Source organism: Desarmillaria tabescens (assembly GCF_030435595.1).
Source record: "Desarmillaria tabescens strain CCBAS 213 chromosome Unknown EV420scaffold_44, whole genome shotgun sequence".
NCBI classification, from domain to species: domain Eukaryota; kingdom Fungi; phylum Basidiomycota; class Agaricomycetes; order Agaricales; family Physalacriaceae; genus Desarmillaria; species Desarmillaria tabescens.
The window spans coordinates 342,789-359,991 of record NW_026848343.1 but is presented as its reverse complement, the minus strand read 5'-3'; the positions used below and the strand labels follow the sequence as shown (position 1 = coordinate 359,991).

General features: G+C 47.2%; 7 protein-coding genes across 7 annotated transcripts; 2 read left to right on the top strand and 5 right to left on the bottom strand.

Annotated features, from left to right (window-relative positions):
• Nucleotides 1-2,749: 2,749 nt before the first annotated feature.
• On the top strand, nucleotides 2,750-3,873 carry EV420DRAFT_1622437 (uncharacterized protein; the record flags this gene model as incomplete). Its single annotated transcript, XM_060475806.1, has 5 exons — nucleotides 2,750-2,857; nucleotides 2,976-3,056; nucleotides 3,126-3,195; nucleotides 3,525-3,646; nucleotides 3,700-3,873. The coding sequence occupies 5 exons, from the start codon at nucleotides 2,750-2,752 to the stop codon at nucleotides 3,871-3,873; spliced, it is 555 nt and encodes a 184-aa protein (XP_060326208.1).
• A 1,029-nt stretch (nucleotides 3,874-4,902) lies between these two features.
• On the top strand, nucleotides 4,903-5,337 carry EV420DRAFT_1622436 (uncharacterized protein; the record flags this gene model as incomplete). Its single annotated transcript, XM_060475805.1, has 1 exon — nucleotides 4,903-5,337. One exon carries the CDS (start codon nucleotides 4,903-4,905, stop codon nucleotides 5,335-5,337), a length of 435 nt encoding a protein of 144 aa, XP_060326207.1.
• A 1,259-nt stretch (nucleotides 5,338-6,596) lies between these two features.
• EV420DRAFT_1568950 (phosphatase 2C-like domain-containing protein) lies at nucleotides 6,597-8,191 on the bottom strand. Its single transcript, XM_060474200.1, has 4 exons — nucleotides 7,707-8,191; nucleotides 7,414-7,658; nucleotides 7,137-7,364; nucleotides 6,597-7,080 (listed from the first exon to the last, which is right to left on the bottom strand). The coding sequence occupies exons 1-4, from the start codon at nucleotides 8,158-8,160 to the stop codon at nucleotides 6,688-6,690; spliced, it is 1,320 nt and encodes a 439-aa protein (XP_060326206.1). The 5' UTR covers nucleotides 8,161-8,191; the 3' UTR covers nucleotides 6,597-6,687.
• A 98-nt stretch (nucleotides 8,192-8,289) lies between these two features.
• Nucleotides 8,290-8,765, bottom strand: EV420DRAFT_1276251 (uncharacterized protein; the record flags this gene model as incomplete). Its single annotated transcript, XM_060467947.1, has 2 exons — nucleotides 8,290-8,542; nucleotides 8,590-8,765. 2 exons carry the CDS (start codon nucleotides 8,763-8,765, stop codon nucleotides 8,290-8,292), a joined length of 429 nt encoding a protein of 142 aa, XP_060326205.1.
• Nucleotides 8,766-10,963: 2,198 nt separating this feature from the next.
• Nucleotides 10,964-12,257, bottom strand: EV420DRAFT_1622434 (uncharacterized protein; the record flags this gene model as incomplete). Its single annotated transcript, XM_060475804.1, is given in 4 exon segments — nucleotides 10,964-11,014; nucleotides 11,034-11,116; nucleotides 11,143-11,836; nucleotides 11,886-12,257. The coding sequence occupies 4 exon segments, from the start codon at nucleotides 12,255-12,257 to the stop codon at nucleotides 10,964-10,966; spliced, it is 1,200 nt and encodes a 399-aa protein (XP_060326204.1).
• A 3,104-nt stretch (nucleotides 12,258-15,361) lies between these two features.
• On the bottom strand, nucleotides 15,362-15,911 carry EV420DRAFT_1276173 (uncharacterized protein; the record flags this gene model as incomplete). The annotated part of the gene is made up of 2 exons (XM_060467944.1): nucleotides 15,362-15,604; nucleotides 15,657-15,911. 2 exons carry the CDS (start codon nucleotides 15,909-15,911, stop codon nucleotides 15,362-15,364), a joined length of 498 nt encoding a protein of 165 aa, XP_060326203.1.
• A 151-nt stretch (nucleotides 15,912-16,062) lies between these two features.
• Nucleotides 16,063-17,198, bottom strand: EV420DRAFT_1568920 (Mago nashi protein). The gene is made up of 8 exons (XM_060474199.1): nucleotides 17,140-17,198; nucleotides 17,079-17,084; nucleotides 16,913-17,028; nucleotides 16,794-16,857; nucleotides 16,653-16,740; nucleotides 16,509-16,598; nucleotides 16,210-16,456; nucleotides 16,063-16,158 (listed from the first exon to the last, which is right to left on the bottom strand). Exons 1-7 carry the CDS (start codon nucleotides 17,169-17,171, stop codon nucleotides 16,406-16,408), a joined length of 447 nt encoding a protein of 148 aa, XP_060326202.1. The 5' UTR covers nucleotides 17,172-17,198; the 3' UTR covers nucleotides 16,063-16,158; nucleotides 16,210-16,405.
• Between the last annotated feature and the right edge of the window lie 5 nt (nucleotides 17,199-17,203).

Genomic DNA, 17,203 nt, shown 5'->3' with positions numbered 1-17,203 from the left:
CCAGCTTGAAAGGTAGGACTTGGGCTGTTGCCAATGTTGACATGGTGGTGAAAAAAAATTTTATAGGGGTCTAGTTTGGTGAGGGGGTCTAATGGCCACTGTCTGTGGTTCCAATTGTTCATCCTTTGAGATTCGAGGTTCAATAGTTTGAGTCTTTGAGAGTATGTTCGAGTGCCATTGATGAGCCTCAAGGCTCTGTATGCTCAGAATTTGTGGATTTTAGCATTATAATAAATGCCTTGTCCACTTAGTGGACTTTCCCTAAGTCAACAATTGCAATTATGGCAATACCCACTTTTACCGCCAACTATCCATCCCAACTCATATTCCACATCAATATGCGCCACTTCCTTAATGCCTGCCAGGCACTTAATTGCAGATCTCACAGAATTAGGCCCATCATTGATTGCTCAGCACAGCCATTGCTGACATCAGCATCAAGCATCACTTAATAGAATGCCGCAGTCAAAATACCTATTCCATGGCAAAAGACTTAATACCGTGACCTTTCCACCAGCTTTACTAAGGCTGTTACAATGCCAAGACAATGCCACATGCATCTACTTCAGTGTACTACCTTCAGTGTACTTTGCCACAGTAACACAGCAGCCCAAGAGTCCATATGTCAGTGGAATTCTTTCTGATCACTAAGTCTATACGTGGTAAAACCATGTGGGTGCTGTTACTTTAGAACTCTGGGAGCATGCATTTTGTATCATTTCTTACCAATCAATGTACTAAGGACTTACTAAGGACTTGTTTCAAGTATTCTAATTTTATTCCAGACTTGTAGTATAAAAGCTAGTGTAGTAGTAGTTATCAGGGACACAGGGGTTATCAATGACAAGTAACTAAGTTGCTACAACTGATATCTCTTGTACCCACTAGGAGACAGACAATAACAGCATAGTCACTCCGAGTTATACTCTCTGTCATGACTTTTCTTCTAACGGTATTGGTGTATGCTCATATTGTGCCAATACATGGAATTTCATGTCCACAACTCACTTTTATCTTTTATTCCACCAGCATTGTTTCACTTTCACCAGCAAGCATTGTTTTACCAGCCTTCACTTTCTATGTCACCATCATTTCACCCCAGTTCAGCTCAGTACAGTTACGTCCCTGTGTGGACACAGATTAGGATTGTTATTGCCATCAGCAGTGTCTGTCACAGGAATTTTGGTCAACAGTTTCAGTATAGGACCTTCAGTCATGGTATTTGGTATCTTGCCATCAGCTTCAGTATAGGATAGTCTTCATGTAGACTCAGGATCAGTATCAGTTTCATTTTACCACAGTTAACCTCAGCTCAGTTTTAGTCTCAGCCTCACCCAGTATCAGTCATCATTTTGCCGCTGCTAGTCTCTCATCATATTTCTGTCAGCCAGTCTCTCTTGGCTTTACTGCCAGTTTCTCAACTACAGTCTTCATCTATTGCCGTCACAGTATTTGTTATCTTGCCAAATGGTATTTCTCTTTGATGGCATTTCCATTAATTCTGCCAACATTGCCCATAGCATTTACTAGTCAATTGCTGCCACTTTGTTTCTGGTTTGCCGGTATTCCCAGTTATACCGGATTCCATTCCTTCTCATATATCGAGACCCTTCCTGGCTTACAGCCAACACTTTCTAGTACTTGTTTGTTAAGGGTACTACTTTGCTGACTGAAAATTTGCAGTGTATACTTGTGTTCTTGAGGAATTCATCACACGGAGGTGCACTGAAACACTCGCACAACAACAAAGCCTTTATTGCTGCTACATGCCATTTGCTGTGAACTCCTCTAGAGTTTTGGTTTTTTGCCATTGCCATGGAAGTTTAGGCTCATCACTGTCATTAAGATCACAATCCAGCAGGTCAAGCACAATAGGGCAACATAACCTGTTAAGGAACAACAAACTCAGTCTCCACTCGATATGGTGGTAAAAGACTAAGGTATGCTAGTGAAAAACAAATGGGAAAATGCTATGGTAGTGATCGTGTGACTCAATGTAAACCTTGGTACCTAATAATAGCCCATGTCCAAGAAGACCATGTGGGTGTCGACTGAGCCTCTCGACAATTCTCTACACCTGCCCACCTGCAAGGCCATGCCAAAAACCTTTGGTCCCAGTGATCTCCACCTCTCTGATAGGCCTTCAAGTTCATTGGCCTCTACCCCTTTTCCTCCTGTTCCTGAGGCTGGACAACAACCATCATCAAGTACCAATGCATTTGACTTCGAAGATGCAGGAATCAATAACCTTACAGATTTCTTTTCTCCAAGCTGCAGCCCATCACCTATACTAGAAAGTGACCAGGAAGAAGCACAGCCATCAAGGACTGGAGAACATATTCACTACCACCCTGTAATTAATGGTACATGCACACTATCTACTATCTATATCTTCTCTGCTGATGATATTATAGGAAAGCCATGCAATAAGGATGGAAATGTTTTGCCTGCTCATACTGCATCACCCCCTTTTACTTATCCTCCTCTGATGGACTTCTCTTCTTATGAAAATTGAGCTGTGTTTGAGCTTGCTGATCTGATTTATCATTGTAATCAAACACCAGCATCTCAGATGGATGATCTGCTGTAAATTTGGGCAATAACACTCTCTGACACAGAATCACCTCCCTATGCTAACCACAACAACCTTTATACCACAATTGATGTGACAACCTTTGGCGCTGTCTCCTAGGAGTCCTTTTCAGTATCATATAATGGTGATATAGGAACCAGTAAACCTGCACCTTGGATGATGATGCAATATGATGTCTGGTTCCGAGATCTATGGGCTCTCCTCATTAATCAGCTTGGTAATCCTGACTTTGCTCAGGAGATGGATTTCACACCCAAGCAGGTGGTGAATTCTCATGGAAAGTGCTGATATCAGGACTTTATGTCTGGCAATTGAGCCTGGTGACAAGCTGTATATCATCTGTCCACCTCAGTCTTACTACATATTACTAATAAGGCTTTAGGATCTCATCGCCAAAGACCCTATGATGCATGACTCAACATTCTGTCCAGCTATTCTCAGTAGCAATAAAACAACAGTCTCAGTTGCTACTGGGCAGAACGAATACTATCTGCTGTATCTGTCAAATAGAATTATTCACAATAATGTCTAGTGTGCACATTGTAATGGTGTTGAATTGCTCATCTTTCTGTCCATACCAAAGATTGAGTCATTCATTTTCAGTATTCTTCAGAACAAAGTCATTAAATCTTGTCCTTACAGTGGATCACCAACACCAAGATAGCCCTGGATTTCATTGCTTTTGCCAGCAGCTGTTCTATGGCTCACTCAATTACATTCTTCAAAGTCTGTGACCTGAAATGACTACACCAGAAATTGTCTGATACAGTGATGGACACTATAGAAGGACTGTTTTTGGTCTTGGTCCTTATATTGGTGACTACCCAGAGCAAGTTCTACTCACCTGCATTGTTCAAGGATGGTGTGCAAAGTAGGTTCATTTGTCAGCATCTCTAGTTCTTCCCAATCTCATTACTGTGCAAATGTACAGGCCATCAAAGTGACCTTGATGGAGAAGCTGCTAGGTGGTTGCATGTCCATACCATGGCATGTTTTGAAGCTATGTCTCCAAAGGAACTGTGGGACAACTATGGGATAGTAGATGGGATCCTGGTATGCCAAAATTACCTTGACTGACCCTTAATGCTTGCTAATATTCTTCCAAGCCATTCACACATGGATTTCCATGCACTGATATTCATGAGCTGCTCTCATCTGACCTGTTACACCAGGTGATTAAAGGGACATTTAAAGATCATCTTGTTATGTGGATTGAAGAGTATATTGTCCAAGAGAATGATAAAAAGGATGCAACTCGGATATTAGCTGATATTGACTGATGGTAAATGGATGATTATAATATGATTAGACTCTCATACTAACATTTAACTGACAGAATTGCTGCTGTTCTGCCATTCCCAGGTTTATGCTGATTTCCAGAAGGGCAGGTTCAAACAATGGATGGGTGATGATTCCAAGGCTCTAATGAAGGTACACTCATCACTTAGATATGTGTTTGAGTCACTAAGCAATGTTTGAAGGTATATCTACCTGCAATTTCTGGCCATGTTCCCTCTCAGATGGATATGCACTGTTGCAGCATTTATGGAATTCTGCTACCTGGTCTGGCATTCAGTTTTGAATGAAGATGACCTGGTTGTGCTTGATAGCACAGTTGCATGCTACCACAGAGAAGGAGAAATCTTTTGTGATGTTGGAATTTGACCAGATGACTTCTCCCTTCTGCAGCAGCATTCTATAGTCCACTATTGATCCTTGATCCAGGATTTTGGTGCTCCAAATGGACTTTGTTCATCAATAATTGAGTCCAAGCATATCAAGGCTGTCAAAGAACCATGGTGACACTCAAGTCAGTTAAATGCACTACCACAGATGCTCCTAATCAACGAGCATTTAGACAAGTTGCATGCTGCATGCATGAACTTCCAGGCATGTGGGATGTTAAATGGGTCTATATTTAATGCTCCTGACAGGGATAGCTTTGCACCACCCAAGGAAGATGACAATAGTGGGGCAGTTGATACATTCCATGGGGATATTCTCGGTGAGGTAAAGCTTGCATGTCATCATAGTATAGCCTCTCTTCTCCTTGTGTTTGAGCTCTGGTACTAAAGTATGTTCTAGTTCACAAACAGCTTCAGAACTTGGGACTGCTTGCATGACACTTACAGCTTTCTGAGCTCCCAAACCTTGTTTGACATTTCTTATTTGAGCAAACAGCTTCAAAGGAGGGCCTCAATAGGGATGTGCCAATTCATGAGTATTCCAAATATCACAGAAAGGTATACACCTACACCTCTGCCATTGCAACCTTCTACACACCCAGTGACCTTTCTAGCATTAGTGGAATGCACCATGAATGCATTCATTCCACTCATTCATGGCAGAACAGCTCTGCTCATTATGATTGCATGTTTGCAGAGGCAGATAAGGATCTACTCAGCTTTCAGAGTCTGCACATTGCCTGTGTACTCCTGTTCTTCAGTATTCAGCATGAGGATATACCATACCCTTGTGCACTTGTTACATGGTTCTCAGAAGTGGATGACCAACCTTGCGAAGAGACTGGCATGTGGATTGTGAAGCCTGATATGGATCCTCAGGGCAGGCAACTCATGTTGGTGATTCATCTTGATTCTATTCTTCATGGAGCACATCTCATTGGAGTTTCTGGAACTACATTATTGCCAGTAGAACTTAAACACACAGACAGTCTCAATGCCTTCCAGTACTTCTATGTAAATAAATATGCAGATCACCATTCCCATGAAATAGCCTTTTAAATAAATAGATATTTTACTTCTGACTTGACATATTTATCATGGAGTAGCACCAGTGATGTCATCTACAGTTAAGGTTCACTTTTTTCACCAGTGATGATGACATGATAGTAGCGGATGATGATGGTCCTTGCAGATCCCAAAAAGAAGCATAGGTTAGAAGTCAAACCCAAGCATGAGCTGGAAAAGTGCATAGATTATACCACTCTGCCAAATAACAGTTGAGAGACTTGGTTAATTTACACAAGATCACTAAAATAGTAAGACAGATGTGGGTAAGACAAAGCCCAGCTTTGCCAAGACACAGCTGCCAAAAGAAGGCTAAAATAAGATAAAGACACTAAAGAAGAATGTGTCATTTTCCTGATGAAGTGTGCCAATGTTCATTCACACAAATATTTAATAATGAGATATTTCCTATAACAAATTCAAAAACCAACCCAATATAACATTTAAATGTAAATAGACAGTGGTGAGAGCTAGGGTGGCACATACAGGAGGTGTCAAGGATTCAACTATAGCCTGTATATGTTCACACTATTTCTTCTTTGAACTTACATTCTATATATAGATTTACAACCTCTTTACTTTCTGTTGGATATACCTATTGTTTCACCCCTTTATGCACCTCAGCTGTTCATTATTACTACAAGTGACTGACTGAGCTGTTTATCTTTCTTGGAAGAAGAGGAATATGACAAGATGAGTAATAAGAGATGGGAAACTAGGGAGGCATTAAGGAGAGATGAGGATGAAATAATGTAATAGAATAGGAAAGAGGGAGAAAGATAATGATAGTGAATACAGCAACAGGAAAAGCAAATGAAAAGGGCAGGAAATTCACATGTAAATGATGAAGGTTGAATAAAATTTCCCATGACCAACCCAGGGAGAATCAGGTGGCAAATGTCATGTTGGATGATCAAAAAAATCCTTTCAGGTTGGCATAATGACCGAATACCTATACATACATATAGGACTCAGAACCACTAGTAGCTGTGCAAGTTGACTTGAAACAAGGTACCTGCCGATGACAGATGGCATTCCCCAGTCCAATATAAGGACCAAATTCCTCTATATACATATAGAACTCGGAATGGTGTTATGATGTATGGGTTCTAAATAATTTTAATGTATATCTGAAAGTCCATTTGGAACTCCAAATCATTATGGAAAGCCATCCGGTATTCTGATTGAATTCGTAGCATCAGAACTTGAAGTTGTACATGCACATCACTACATCCACACCGCTCTCACTTGGCTCCGTGTCATGCTGATTTTAATTAGTAGTTGTACATCCTATCTAATACATAAAAAGATCATCATCTACTGGTACATTTTATCATAAAAAGGCTAACGCCTCTCGCCCGCCCTCGAAATAACTGCAACCACCACACTAATATCATCATTCTTCCCCCCTCTCCACTTCCTCCCCTCCTCCCTCGCCCGTCTCCCAAACGGTGTATCACCCTCACCATCCTTAGCAACCCGCTTCGCCCGAGAACACAGCGCCTCGCTCAACATCCCCGCAGCGAGCATATCGCGCCCGCCCTCCTCACCATGCGCACTCCACTCACTCCGGAAACGCGCCACCTCGTCCAAGACATCCTCGTCCCAGAGGTTATCGCTCAGGCCGTCCGTCGCCAGGATGAGTATATCGTCCTCTTGCACGGGGAGCGTGAACACATGGGCCGTCGTACTCGGCTGTGCTGGGGTTGTGGGTCCGAGCTGGACGGGGGTATTAAACTGCAAAGTGACGTCAGAGAGAGGGAAGGAAGAAAAAAAACTGGTAGGGTACGCACACTCCACCACATTTCGTCGCTCCTCCAGACGCATTCTGTGCCACGGACGAGCATTCCCATGCAGTCACCAACGTGGGCAATTTTGACGACTGCCTCACCGTTGTTTACGTGGTCGAGTACGGCGAGCAGGGCGGTTGATGAACCAGCGAGCAGAGGCTTGGGTGTTGGATCTGGGGGTATTATCGGAGATGTGAGGGTATCGGGCGGAGGTGGGGGTGTAAACGGTGACTAGTACTGGTCAGTAAAAAGTAGCTGTAGGGCAGAAATTTTTACTGACATATAATACCGGCTGTTCTTTTTCTACATGTGCTTTGATAGTCTTTTCGTAAGCCCGTTCGAGTATCATCAGCACGTCTATGCCTTCTTCGAGCTCTTCCAATTCTTCCTCGAGTTCCTCCTGCAACTCTCGTCTAGCAAAACTGACGGACGGAATAAACGTGCTCGGCTTGGGAGGCTCGAGCTCCATCTCCTCGGAGCAGAAATGCATTAATCGATGAGCAAACAACGCAGACGGCGTGGGGCCTAAACATAAGCACGAGATCGCTAGTAAAAAAAAAAAGTTGCACTCACCCGGAATGGACTGTCCCCTTGCCCAACCACCAACACCGTCGGCGACACCCATCGCGTTCCTTCTCACAAAGAAAGCATCCTCGCCGACCATGACTGCCTTCCCACCTACAGATCCCGACATACACCTTTTTGGTATCCCGTACCCGCCGACATCCAAAATGAGCTTCCTGCCCTTCCGCTCCCGGCTCTTGCCCTCTCGTCGACCGACCCTCACATCGACGCCCACAGAATAAGCACCCTCCCAGCCACGCCTGACGACAGTCGAATCCACAGAGAGCACTTCCAAGACCCTTGCTCTCAGCGGCGAAGCGGACAATGTTTGCATTCCTCGGAGTGGTCGGTGGGGGTGTAGGTGGGCTATCAAAGAAGGATAATGGGGACGAGGCGGTGTGAAGGCTTCCGTGGACGTATAGGGTATCGGTATGCCTGTGTAGAATTTCTTCTGAATCTTCATGGTCGGAATGTGGGGGTCAAGAGGAAAGGAGCATTTACTCCGGGTTACCCCGCATCGGGAGCATTCGTTTATTCGTCACATGACGCTACTACTCTATTCCACACATCGTCTTCCTCATACACGCCGTCCTCAGCCCTCAATCGTACTCGCACCATGACACGCTGCAGCATGTTTCCACCAAAATAGCTCTGGGACCTTCACTTGGACATCCTTGACTCCTTCGACGGGCACCCACTTTCTGCAATGATGGCACATGCCCACCGTCACAGACCCTTTTTCGCCTTTGGCCGGATTTGGCCTGGTCACATCGCGGAAGGCCAGCGGAGGACTGAACGGTCTTGTAGTGTGTGCACTGATTCCGTGGCCGTATTGCATATGGTAGCTAACCAATCATTAGTGTGGATTTACGAAGATGGCAGTGGGACTTACTTGTACGCGCTGAACTTCATGGCAAGCCACACAACCCGACCTTCCCCGCCCCGTTCCCTCGGCTCAACACAGATCCCGCATAATCCCATCTTCTCCGCGCCTCGCCCTTTGACCCATCGAGGCGTGTACAAGTCACCCCACCCTTCCCTCGGTGCATTCCAAGTCGCACCTGCCATACCGCCAAAGTCGCTCACCGGGAATCGTCGATACAAGCAACGGGAATCGCTCACGGTCCACCTCGACTTTCTCCCCGTTGAACACCCTCTCCGACCAGCCCGACCTTTCTCGGTTTCTTGCGACATGGCGACTCTTCCTCGTCGTTGTCTCTCTTCCTCTTTGGCGGCGACGGCGAACTAAGCGGATGTTAGCGGAGACATCGCAGCATCGCTCTCCAGCTGAGAGCCAGTCAACGACAGAGGACTCGACACAGTATTCTTCACAGGAGACACAGATCGAGCAGGCACCACCGAAGACGACCTCAGCACAGGACTCTCCTCTCCTCCACTCAGCACATCCCCGCCGAATCCATAGCTCGCGTACAACTCGAAGAGACTCGGCGACACGCTCTTCATAGGCGAAGCGTCCTTTACCGGAGACAACAATGACGCGTTCTTCACAGGAGACTCGCCGTATCCTTCCACAAGCCACTGGTCACCGTCCAAGTCCGGGTATCGTAGCGCGTCTTCCATCGTCAAGCAGCAAGCAATGGAGCGTTATCGTAGCAGCAAGCAGAGTCGTGGGTGAACAAGAAGGAATGACATGCCGTCGACGTGTCTGACCATCGTCTATAATAGAAGCGCCCTCCTCTGTCACACGTTTCTCGTCGATATCACACCTCCGATTCCCGATCTGTGGGGTATCCGTATTTCACATGCGGGGTGCACTCCTCTGTAAATCACTACCCTTGTCCTCGAATCGTCATCGGCCTTTCACTCGCCGTTTTCATGTATCGTACCCATTGTCGTACCGCCCAATATACTCGCCCGGGTTCATCACTCGGTGCATTTTTGACGGAGGGAAGATGGAACGTTGGAGTAGACCAATAGTTCACGCCACAAATGAGTGGCTTCAAATAGCTTTGAGTTGCACAACTCGAATCCCAGATGACGGGGCCAACTCATTCGCAAGCGCTTAGGACATTATCATTATGCATTAGTGATAGAGCAATGGCATGGCCTGGTAACGAGATTGTCCAGCCACAGGAGGATTGTGCATTCCCGTGACAAAGCCGGTGTCACACAGAGTGTTAATCGATAATCTTTCTGGGGCAGGGCAGGGTAGGCATCTTTCTGGACGAACCCCCGGGCCATGCATCAGCGTAACATCGACGCAAATCTTGGGGTCACCTTTAGTAGATCAGAGTGGGTATATGCGTGTTCCTTTTTCCGCTGTTCATCAACTGATGCGCACTGTAGGCTGAAGAAATCCCATGAACGCGTTCTGGAAACCCAAAGAAACCGCAACTTGTTCATCATGCCGCCAGTGACCCGTTACCCGTGGCGAACGCGGTGACATCTCGTTACGTGGCATGGCTCCGTTCTGGTATGACTGGCTGCCATCCTCGCCCTCACTCATGATTCAAAACTGCAAGACGCCCCTAGCCTTCGAAATCCATGGGCCCAGCATGCAATCAATCGAGACAAAGCGGAACATTTCCGTACGTAGCTCTTACCCATCCTTACTGCATCTCTTGAATAAAATCTTCAATGCAGAAAATCGGTTCTTTCTCCCTGAGGTTTCTTGTCGACCTTGCTCCCATCAACTGCGTTGAACGTTCTTAGGATACCAGAGCAAGGATACCTTCGTCATCATCATCATTGCCTCACCCAATGCCTCTGTTTTCACTGACGCGCACTTCCCTTCCGCTACACACCCTCCACGATCACAGGAACTCATGCGGAGAAGGCTACATGCAACGGTACACTTTCCGCGCCGTCAGTGCAAAACACAACAGAAACGACGCCCAGTGGCTGGTCGATAATCCCAAGTCTTATATTCTCACAGGCAAGCGGCCGAGGTGGAATTTACGCACAACGCCTTCATACAATCCATCCCGTATAAAAGAAACGTCGCAGATGGAAATAACGTTATCGAAAAAGATGTTCTTGTTCGTTCTTTCCGTCTTTGCTTTGACATTGACTCGTGCATATCTGCTATCAGGTACGGTCTCTCAACCGGAGGACTAGAAGAATTCGGGCATTGACATGGGTGGAATAACACGATCCTGTGCCCAGACAAAGGAGCTTGTAATTTGTACGCTTTGCGTACAGCTGTATCTATCTTACGGCTCGGATTGTTTTCGTTCAACGAGTATTATATCAATCGTACATTCATCGTATTACAACCGGGAAAGTGCCATATTCTACTCCATCCGTTACAAATCATCAAACATCTTCATATCATGTTCTTTCAGTATAAGATCATACTCCAACTGCGCCAGAGACCTCGGATATACAAGAAGCTAAATGAAGAGGATACCTGACCTCCCCAACCTTCCCCGCCCAGTCAAAATCGATAAACTTGAGCCCTATCACCCCCGTTCCTCTTCATCACCTTTGCAAATCATGATATTCTGCCTACGAAGATCCCCATAAACCAAGTCTTCATTATGAAGCGCGTCCAGACCCTCCTTGACAGCCTTCTTGACGTCCTCCGGTATGGGTCCATCACGATATTCAGCCACGAGCGTTCGACCTTGGACATGCTCCATAACGACCATCCGCAGCTTGCTATACGACCCGCCAATTGGTCCAACATAGAGAATCTCCGGCGCCAGCCCAAGCCCCGCCAAAAGTCTATGCGCCTCTTCACCATACCGCTCGACAAACTTGACCACGACCTTCCTCTCCCCCTGCTCCACATCCAAGGTCGCTAAAAACGTCACACACATTTCATCCAAATCCAATGGTGAAATGTATGTGAATCCGATGTCCTCGTTATTAGATCGATAAGGGGTGACGGAGGGGAAAAAACGAGGATGAGGTTTGTTCGCTTCGAGAGGCTGGGGTTTCAGGTCTTCGTAGTACTTTCGAAGCTCCTCGATAGAACCCTGGAGGGAGTAGAGAATACGAGCAACGCGAAGAATGTGGTCATCGTCATTAACACGACTATTACCGAGCCACACATAGTCCGTAAGACGCTGGACAATGATCTGGCTCGTAAACACAGCTCCTGCTATTACCAGCCACGGTCCTGCTAATCCGACAATGAATGAGGGACAACAGGAGCCTTCACGAATTTTCCGACGCTGCGAGAGTGTGTGAGGGCAGGAATACACAGTGACATGGGAAGCCTACAGTTCCATCAGCCCAAAACTTCATGTAGGAGAAGGAACCGCGGACAGAGGGCTCTGATCCGCCCGCTCCAAGTTCATCCTCCTCCTCTAAGATGACGACCGCAGCCATTTCATCAACAGTCGTCTCTCCACATAAAGCGATGTGGTCTGTCGACGTACTCGAATCCAAGTCAACGGCCCGGAGGAAAGGTTGCTTAAGAATTTCGGACAGCATCGTCCGACCCTGTGGTTGTTCGGATGCCCGGATAGCAGACATGGAGCGCATGAGGCTCACGGTATCACGGACGATAGCTTCGGGGACAACCTCTGTATCCGCAAGCTTAGCGCGAAACCGAGCAAAAACCGGATGAAACAGTTCGATAGGCGGCGCCATCGTTTACTGGTTCTCGTCTGCATTGTACCGCCCATCCAAAATGGGAAGGCATTTACCCTGATGTGCGTTATAAGACTTAGATTGCGCGCTGACGGACGGACTTTTGCCCTTACTAGTCCCAGCGACGACATTTTCGTACTCCAAATATCAAGAAATAAGTTAGGACGTGCTTATGAAAGAAATATTCACATACTTTGAACAAGCGCTCCTACAAAGTCTTCGAGCTCAACCTCTTCTCCTAGCCGCGCGCGCGCAGACAGCTGCTGAATCTCGATAATTACGTGCGCCTTCCTAACTTGCACACCCGGCTGACGCGTACTCATCTCAACAATAGACTCGACAGTTTGGTTAAAGTCTGCACGTTTGGCGACGTCACTGAGCCTCCGGTCTGCCAGTCGCGCCCTCAAAATTTCTGCTGCTGAAGGCCCTAAGGGAAGGAATGCATCTGGCTGTAAAGGGAGGGTAAGCAGGGTACAACGACAGGAAAGAATTGAATGTTCAAACGTTCACGTACCAGCCAGACGACAACGCACTGCGCTGGTATATGTGAGTACTCCCTCCCGATCTGCTTTATGAGGTCTAGCATGTCCTTGTCATCGCTGATTGTGATTTTGATAGGGGTATTCTGGACTTGATCATCCTGTATGATAATTCCGTATACAATCCGGTTCGTTGACATCGCGTTAGTGGGTAGTCTCGTGGTTGAAGTTAGGGTTCAAGTCGCGTGAAGCGCGTCTGATGTGACACACTGAATAGCAAGTCACGCAATAAACTGGTTCGGGAAAATCAAGGCAAGTCCAGTAGCCTTCAAGAGGGTCTCGAGCTTGTCGTTAAGTATAAGTTAGGGAACACCAAACACGTGGTTTGTCTTTCCCAGGACACGTTCAAAATATTCGCTTGACAACCCAACTGAGCAGTAAATCCAATGATTAACGATGGGATGCTAGTAAGTAATAGCTACATCAGGTTATACACGCCAGCAATAATATACGTATAATAATCCATCGTGCAACAACAACAATACATACACGGCTATGAGACACAATGTAACGAACGAAAAATCAATAAATCAATAAGCACCAAAAGATAATCCAGCGAAGAACAGATGCCTTATAATACAGGAGGGAACGAACGAACGCTCAATCGCGAGCTACGCGTAATAAATTTTTATACCTAAAAAAATTCGTTAGAGGCGCAACCATATACATCGATATCGTCAACTTACCCTTTCAAGGCGCGTGGTGGTTGTGTCCTAGCGATAATTAATCAGCAAACCGCATCTGTTTAAATCAGGCTGGCACATACCAGTTGGCTGAAAAGTTGCCGGACCAAGCGGGAAAGCGCTCGACGCTAGCCGCGGTGACGAACTGGGTTCCATGTCAATATCAGGGTCAATGTCTCCATCGGCATCGACATCAGCATCAGGTCCAGGTCCGCTGAGGTCTGGCGGAGGCAGCGGTGGAGAATGTGATTGTCGAGGAACCTCACCCTGCTCTTCTTCACCTTCTACTCCACCTTTCGCAGCATCTTCCACACTCTTTTCATCTTCACCTCTCCTCTTCGCTTGTTCGGCCTCAATCACCCTCGGCGCAGGAGAAATTATCCTAGGCGCAGCCGGCTCCTTTCCCTTCCCCAAACGCGCTCTAGTACGCGGTCTACGCGTACTAGTCTGCTCCACAACAGTCTCCTTCTCCTTCTCCTTATCCGCTAGATCCCCATACGCCGCAGCCTGATCCGCCAGAACATCCAATGCACTACGCATCCGCGAGCTCGACGCTCCAGCATTCGCATTCGCCCGTGCAGAACTCACACGTCGTCTTTTCTGCGACGGGCTCTCCGGCGACGCCGCCCTCCTTCTCCTCCGACCGGGTGGACTGTCCTCTGCCATAGTAAGAGCGGCATCCACAAGCGAATCCAGCGGTGTAGGCGGGTTCTTACTCGACCCAGCAGCTGGAGATTGGTTCGGTGGCCGTCCGACTTGTCTAGCTTGTGGTGTCAGCAAATGCTGATACAGCCCTGCCCCAGGACTCGGCGTATACAAGTACCCCGGTGGCATTCCCCTCGGACTACCCGTTACGTGCAGATAATGGTTCGACCCACTTGCAGGGGCAACAGTAGGTGCGCTTCCTCGTTTCGGCGTTCGTGGACTAGTCACACCAGCATCGCGTCGATAATGAGACGACGATCCACTTGCGGCTGCGGGTCTTGAACGTTCCGATGCGCGTTCCTTCTCTAGTCTCTCTTGTTCACGAGCGATGTCCCGTTGTCGTTCCGCCTGTATGACACTGGAAACGATGGAGGCTCGCTGTCGACCGATCTTCCGCGCAGCAAGTAAAATATGTTCAGTACGCGCATCAGATGATAGTGTCGTAGGCTGTGATGATTTTGTCTCTTTTGCCTTTGCTGGCCGACCTTTCTTGCTATAAACCGTCTGTCCCGGGGGTGAAATCATCGTATATGATGATACAGGCGCAGAGCTCTGAACATTTTTCGGCCGAAGATGCGCATAAACATCAATAGCAAATCTGAACTGAGGGGAGGCCGTCATCGAATCCTGTGCTGCAGCAACATAGGAAGTCTGGCCGTTGACATTCGACGCCGACAGAGAGGGATCTAACACGGGAAGGGTCGACGTAGATGCTGATTGTTCGCCGGACGCTTCAGCATCTGATTTGGCCACAACGCCAGAATCAGCTTGTGCAGCCTCAGCACCATCATCACCCCCTCCAGGAGCAGGTAGGGGAACCTTCGAATCCTTTTCCTTTTTCTTCTTCGCGCCCCGTTGTTTTCGTGCAGCCAGAGCACTATCCCCAGTCGCGGCAGGGTAGGGAAGAGACGAAAGGTACGTCGACGCGTTAGTCAACGCAGAATGAGATGGCCGAGCAGAGGGAGAAAACGGTTGGAGCAATAAAATCGGTTTCAATTTCGCAAGTTCCGCTTCGAGTGAAGCCAGTCGGGCCTGTGCTTCCTGAAGCTACGTCCATACTTTAGAAATCAAAGAACGTAGCAAGAGAAGAGAACCCACCTTCTCAGCTTTCGCTCTATTCTCCGATTCCAATACCGCGTTGAAATACGCCAATTGCTATCCAGGATTAGCAGTATACCTAATAAACACTCAATAAATATCTCACCTCGGTTCTGAACGCATCAGGGACCTCCCTCATCTTCTGAGATATCAGTGCCTCCGCGGACCTCTCCCAACCCTCCCTCTCAGATTTCCACCGAGCCCTTTCCTCCGAGAACAACTGGAGTATAAGTTCTCGCTCCTGCATCAGCCCGGAAATAGTATCAGCCTGCTCAAAAAGCTGCGCTGGATCCCACTGCCTCGCATCCAACAAACTGAGCACCTAAAATTTATTCTTGAGTAACAAATCTGAATTCCACGACGAAAAGACATACCATATTCGCAAGCTCACGTTCACGAGGTGTCGAAGACTCGTTCCCATCAGACGGCAAGAGGACCATCTCCGCTATCCTATTCCTGTAATTCTTCAAGTCTATTTCCTGAGGCGGGTCAAGCGATCTATCTCTTTCCTCAGCATCGGTCCCGTTAGCGTGGTGCGACTGGTCCGTATTTTGCGGGCCTGGAGACGGAGACAGCGTGTGCATTATATCAGATAGCACCAGGCTCTGCGGTGGTGGATCGTTGGCCATGGCGGTGAGGAGCCCAGATTGCAGGACGCCAGGGTGAGGAGCAGATCGCAATGGTGGGATTGCGTATGTTTGGCACCATGGCCACAGCGCGCGTATCACGTGAATCCTTTTTGCCTGCATGAGGCAATTTCTTTCCCTTCTTTGTCAGCTTCAAGGGTATCGTAAAGCGCTCATTTTATTATAGCAAAGAAATAATGCAATTGGAAAGTATAACGACAATACAGAGATATATCAAATTTTTACAGCACTGGAACATCCGTCAGTGGACTGCAGGGGAATGCCAGAGAAGTGGACATACAACGTAAGTAACTTGCGCGTTTTCTTGAAGATGGCGGGTGCTGAGGGACTCAGAGACCTGTGCGCACAGAACGTTCATCAGAACAAACATGGACCAAAGTGAATGGTTTTACATTGGTGCGAGCGTTGCCCTGCGGTACTGAGCAGAACGCTCAATCCATCGCATCCATTTACAAGAAAACATGCCATCGATTCCATTAGATGGGTTTGATTTTGAAGTGCAACGAGATCAGGGAGAATATGAGACACTATGAAGTCGGGTTACAGGACGCAGCTAAGGCACAGCAACGAAAGGCTCACCCTCAAATCCTGAACGAGATAGTAGAACACACGAAGCCCTTCGGGGTCCTCACTATCCTGAATGTCGACCAGTGATCCGATCTTGGCAGTCTTGTGTGATGTCAGCACCGAGACCAAGCGAACGAAGAACCCACACCAACTCACCTCGAACGCAATATGGTCATTCCCAACGCGAATCTCCAGCTCCTGCTTCCCAACAATATTTTTCTTGGGCCAATTCGTGTCGTCTTCCCTAGGAAGAAATATCAATTAGGGAGGGGTAGAACACGACGAAAACAAATGCACTTGGTGATCTCGCTAGACTCCACAATCCTCTTTAGCTCTTTCACCACCATCGGCCCAATCCACACTGAGATCCTCTGTCAACAATAGCAGCAGCACGAGAACGATACGCCTAAACTCACTCTCTTTCCGGATAAGACTATCATTCCGATAATTCGAGTTGTTGGCATATCGCAGACGACCGTGCGAGTACTCGAATTCGAGGAACTCGTGGCCATGTTTGCCTGAATGGCCAGTACTGCGAAATCATAAGGAACAGCATCAAAAAACCGCATCGAGGGAACATACTAGTATCTAAAAACAAACATAAGCTCAATTTCAACAACGGCACAGAATAAAAAGGACGAACCTAAGGTAAAACGGATCGCTGTCTGCAGACATGGTCGTGGTTGGAGGAAAAGATGTCACGCCCC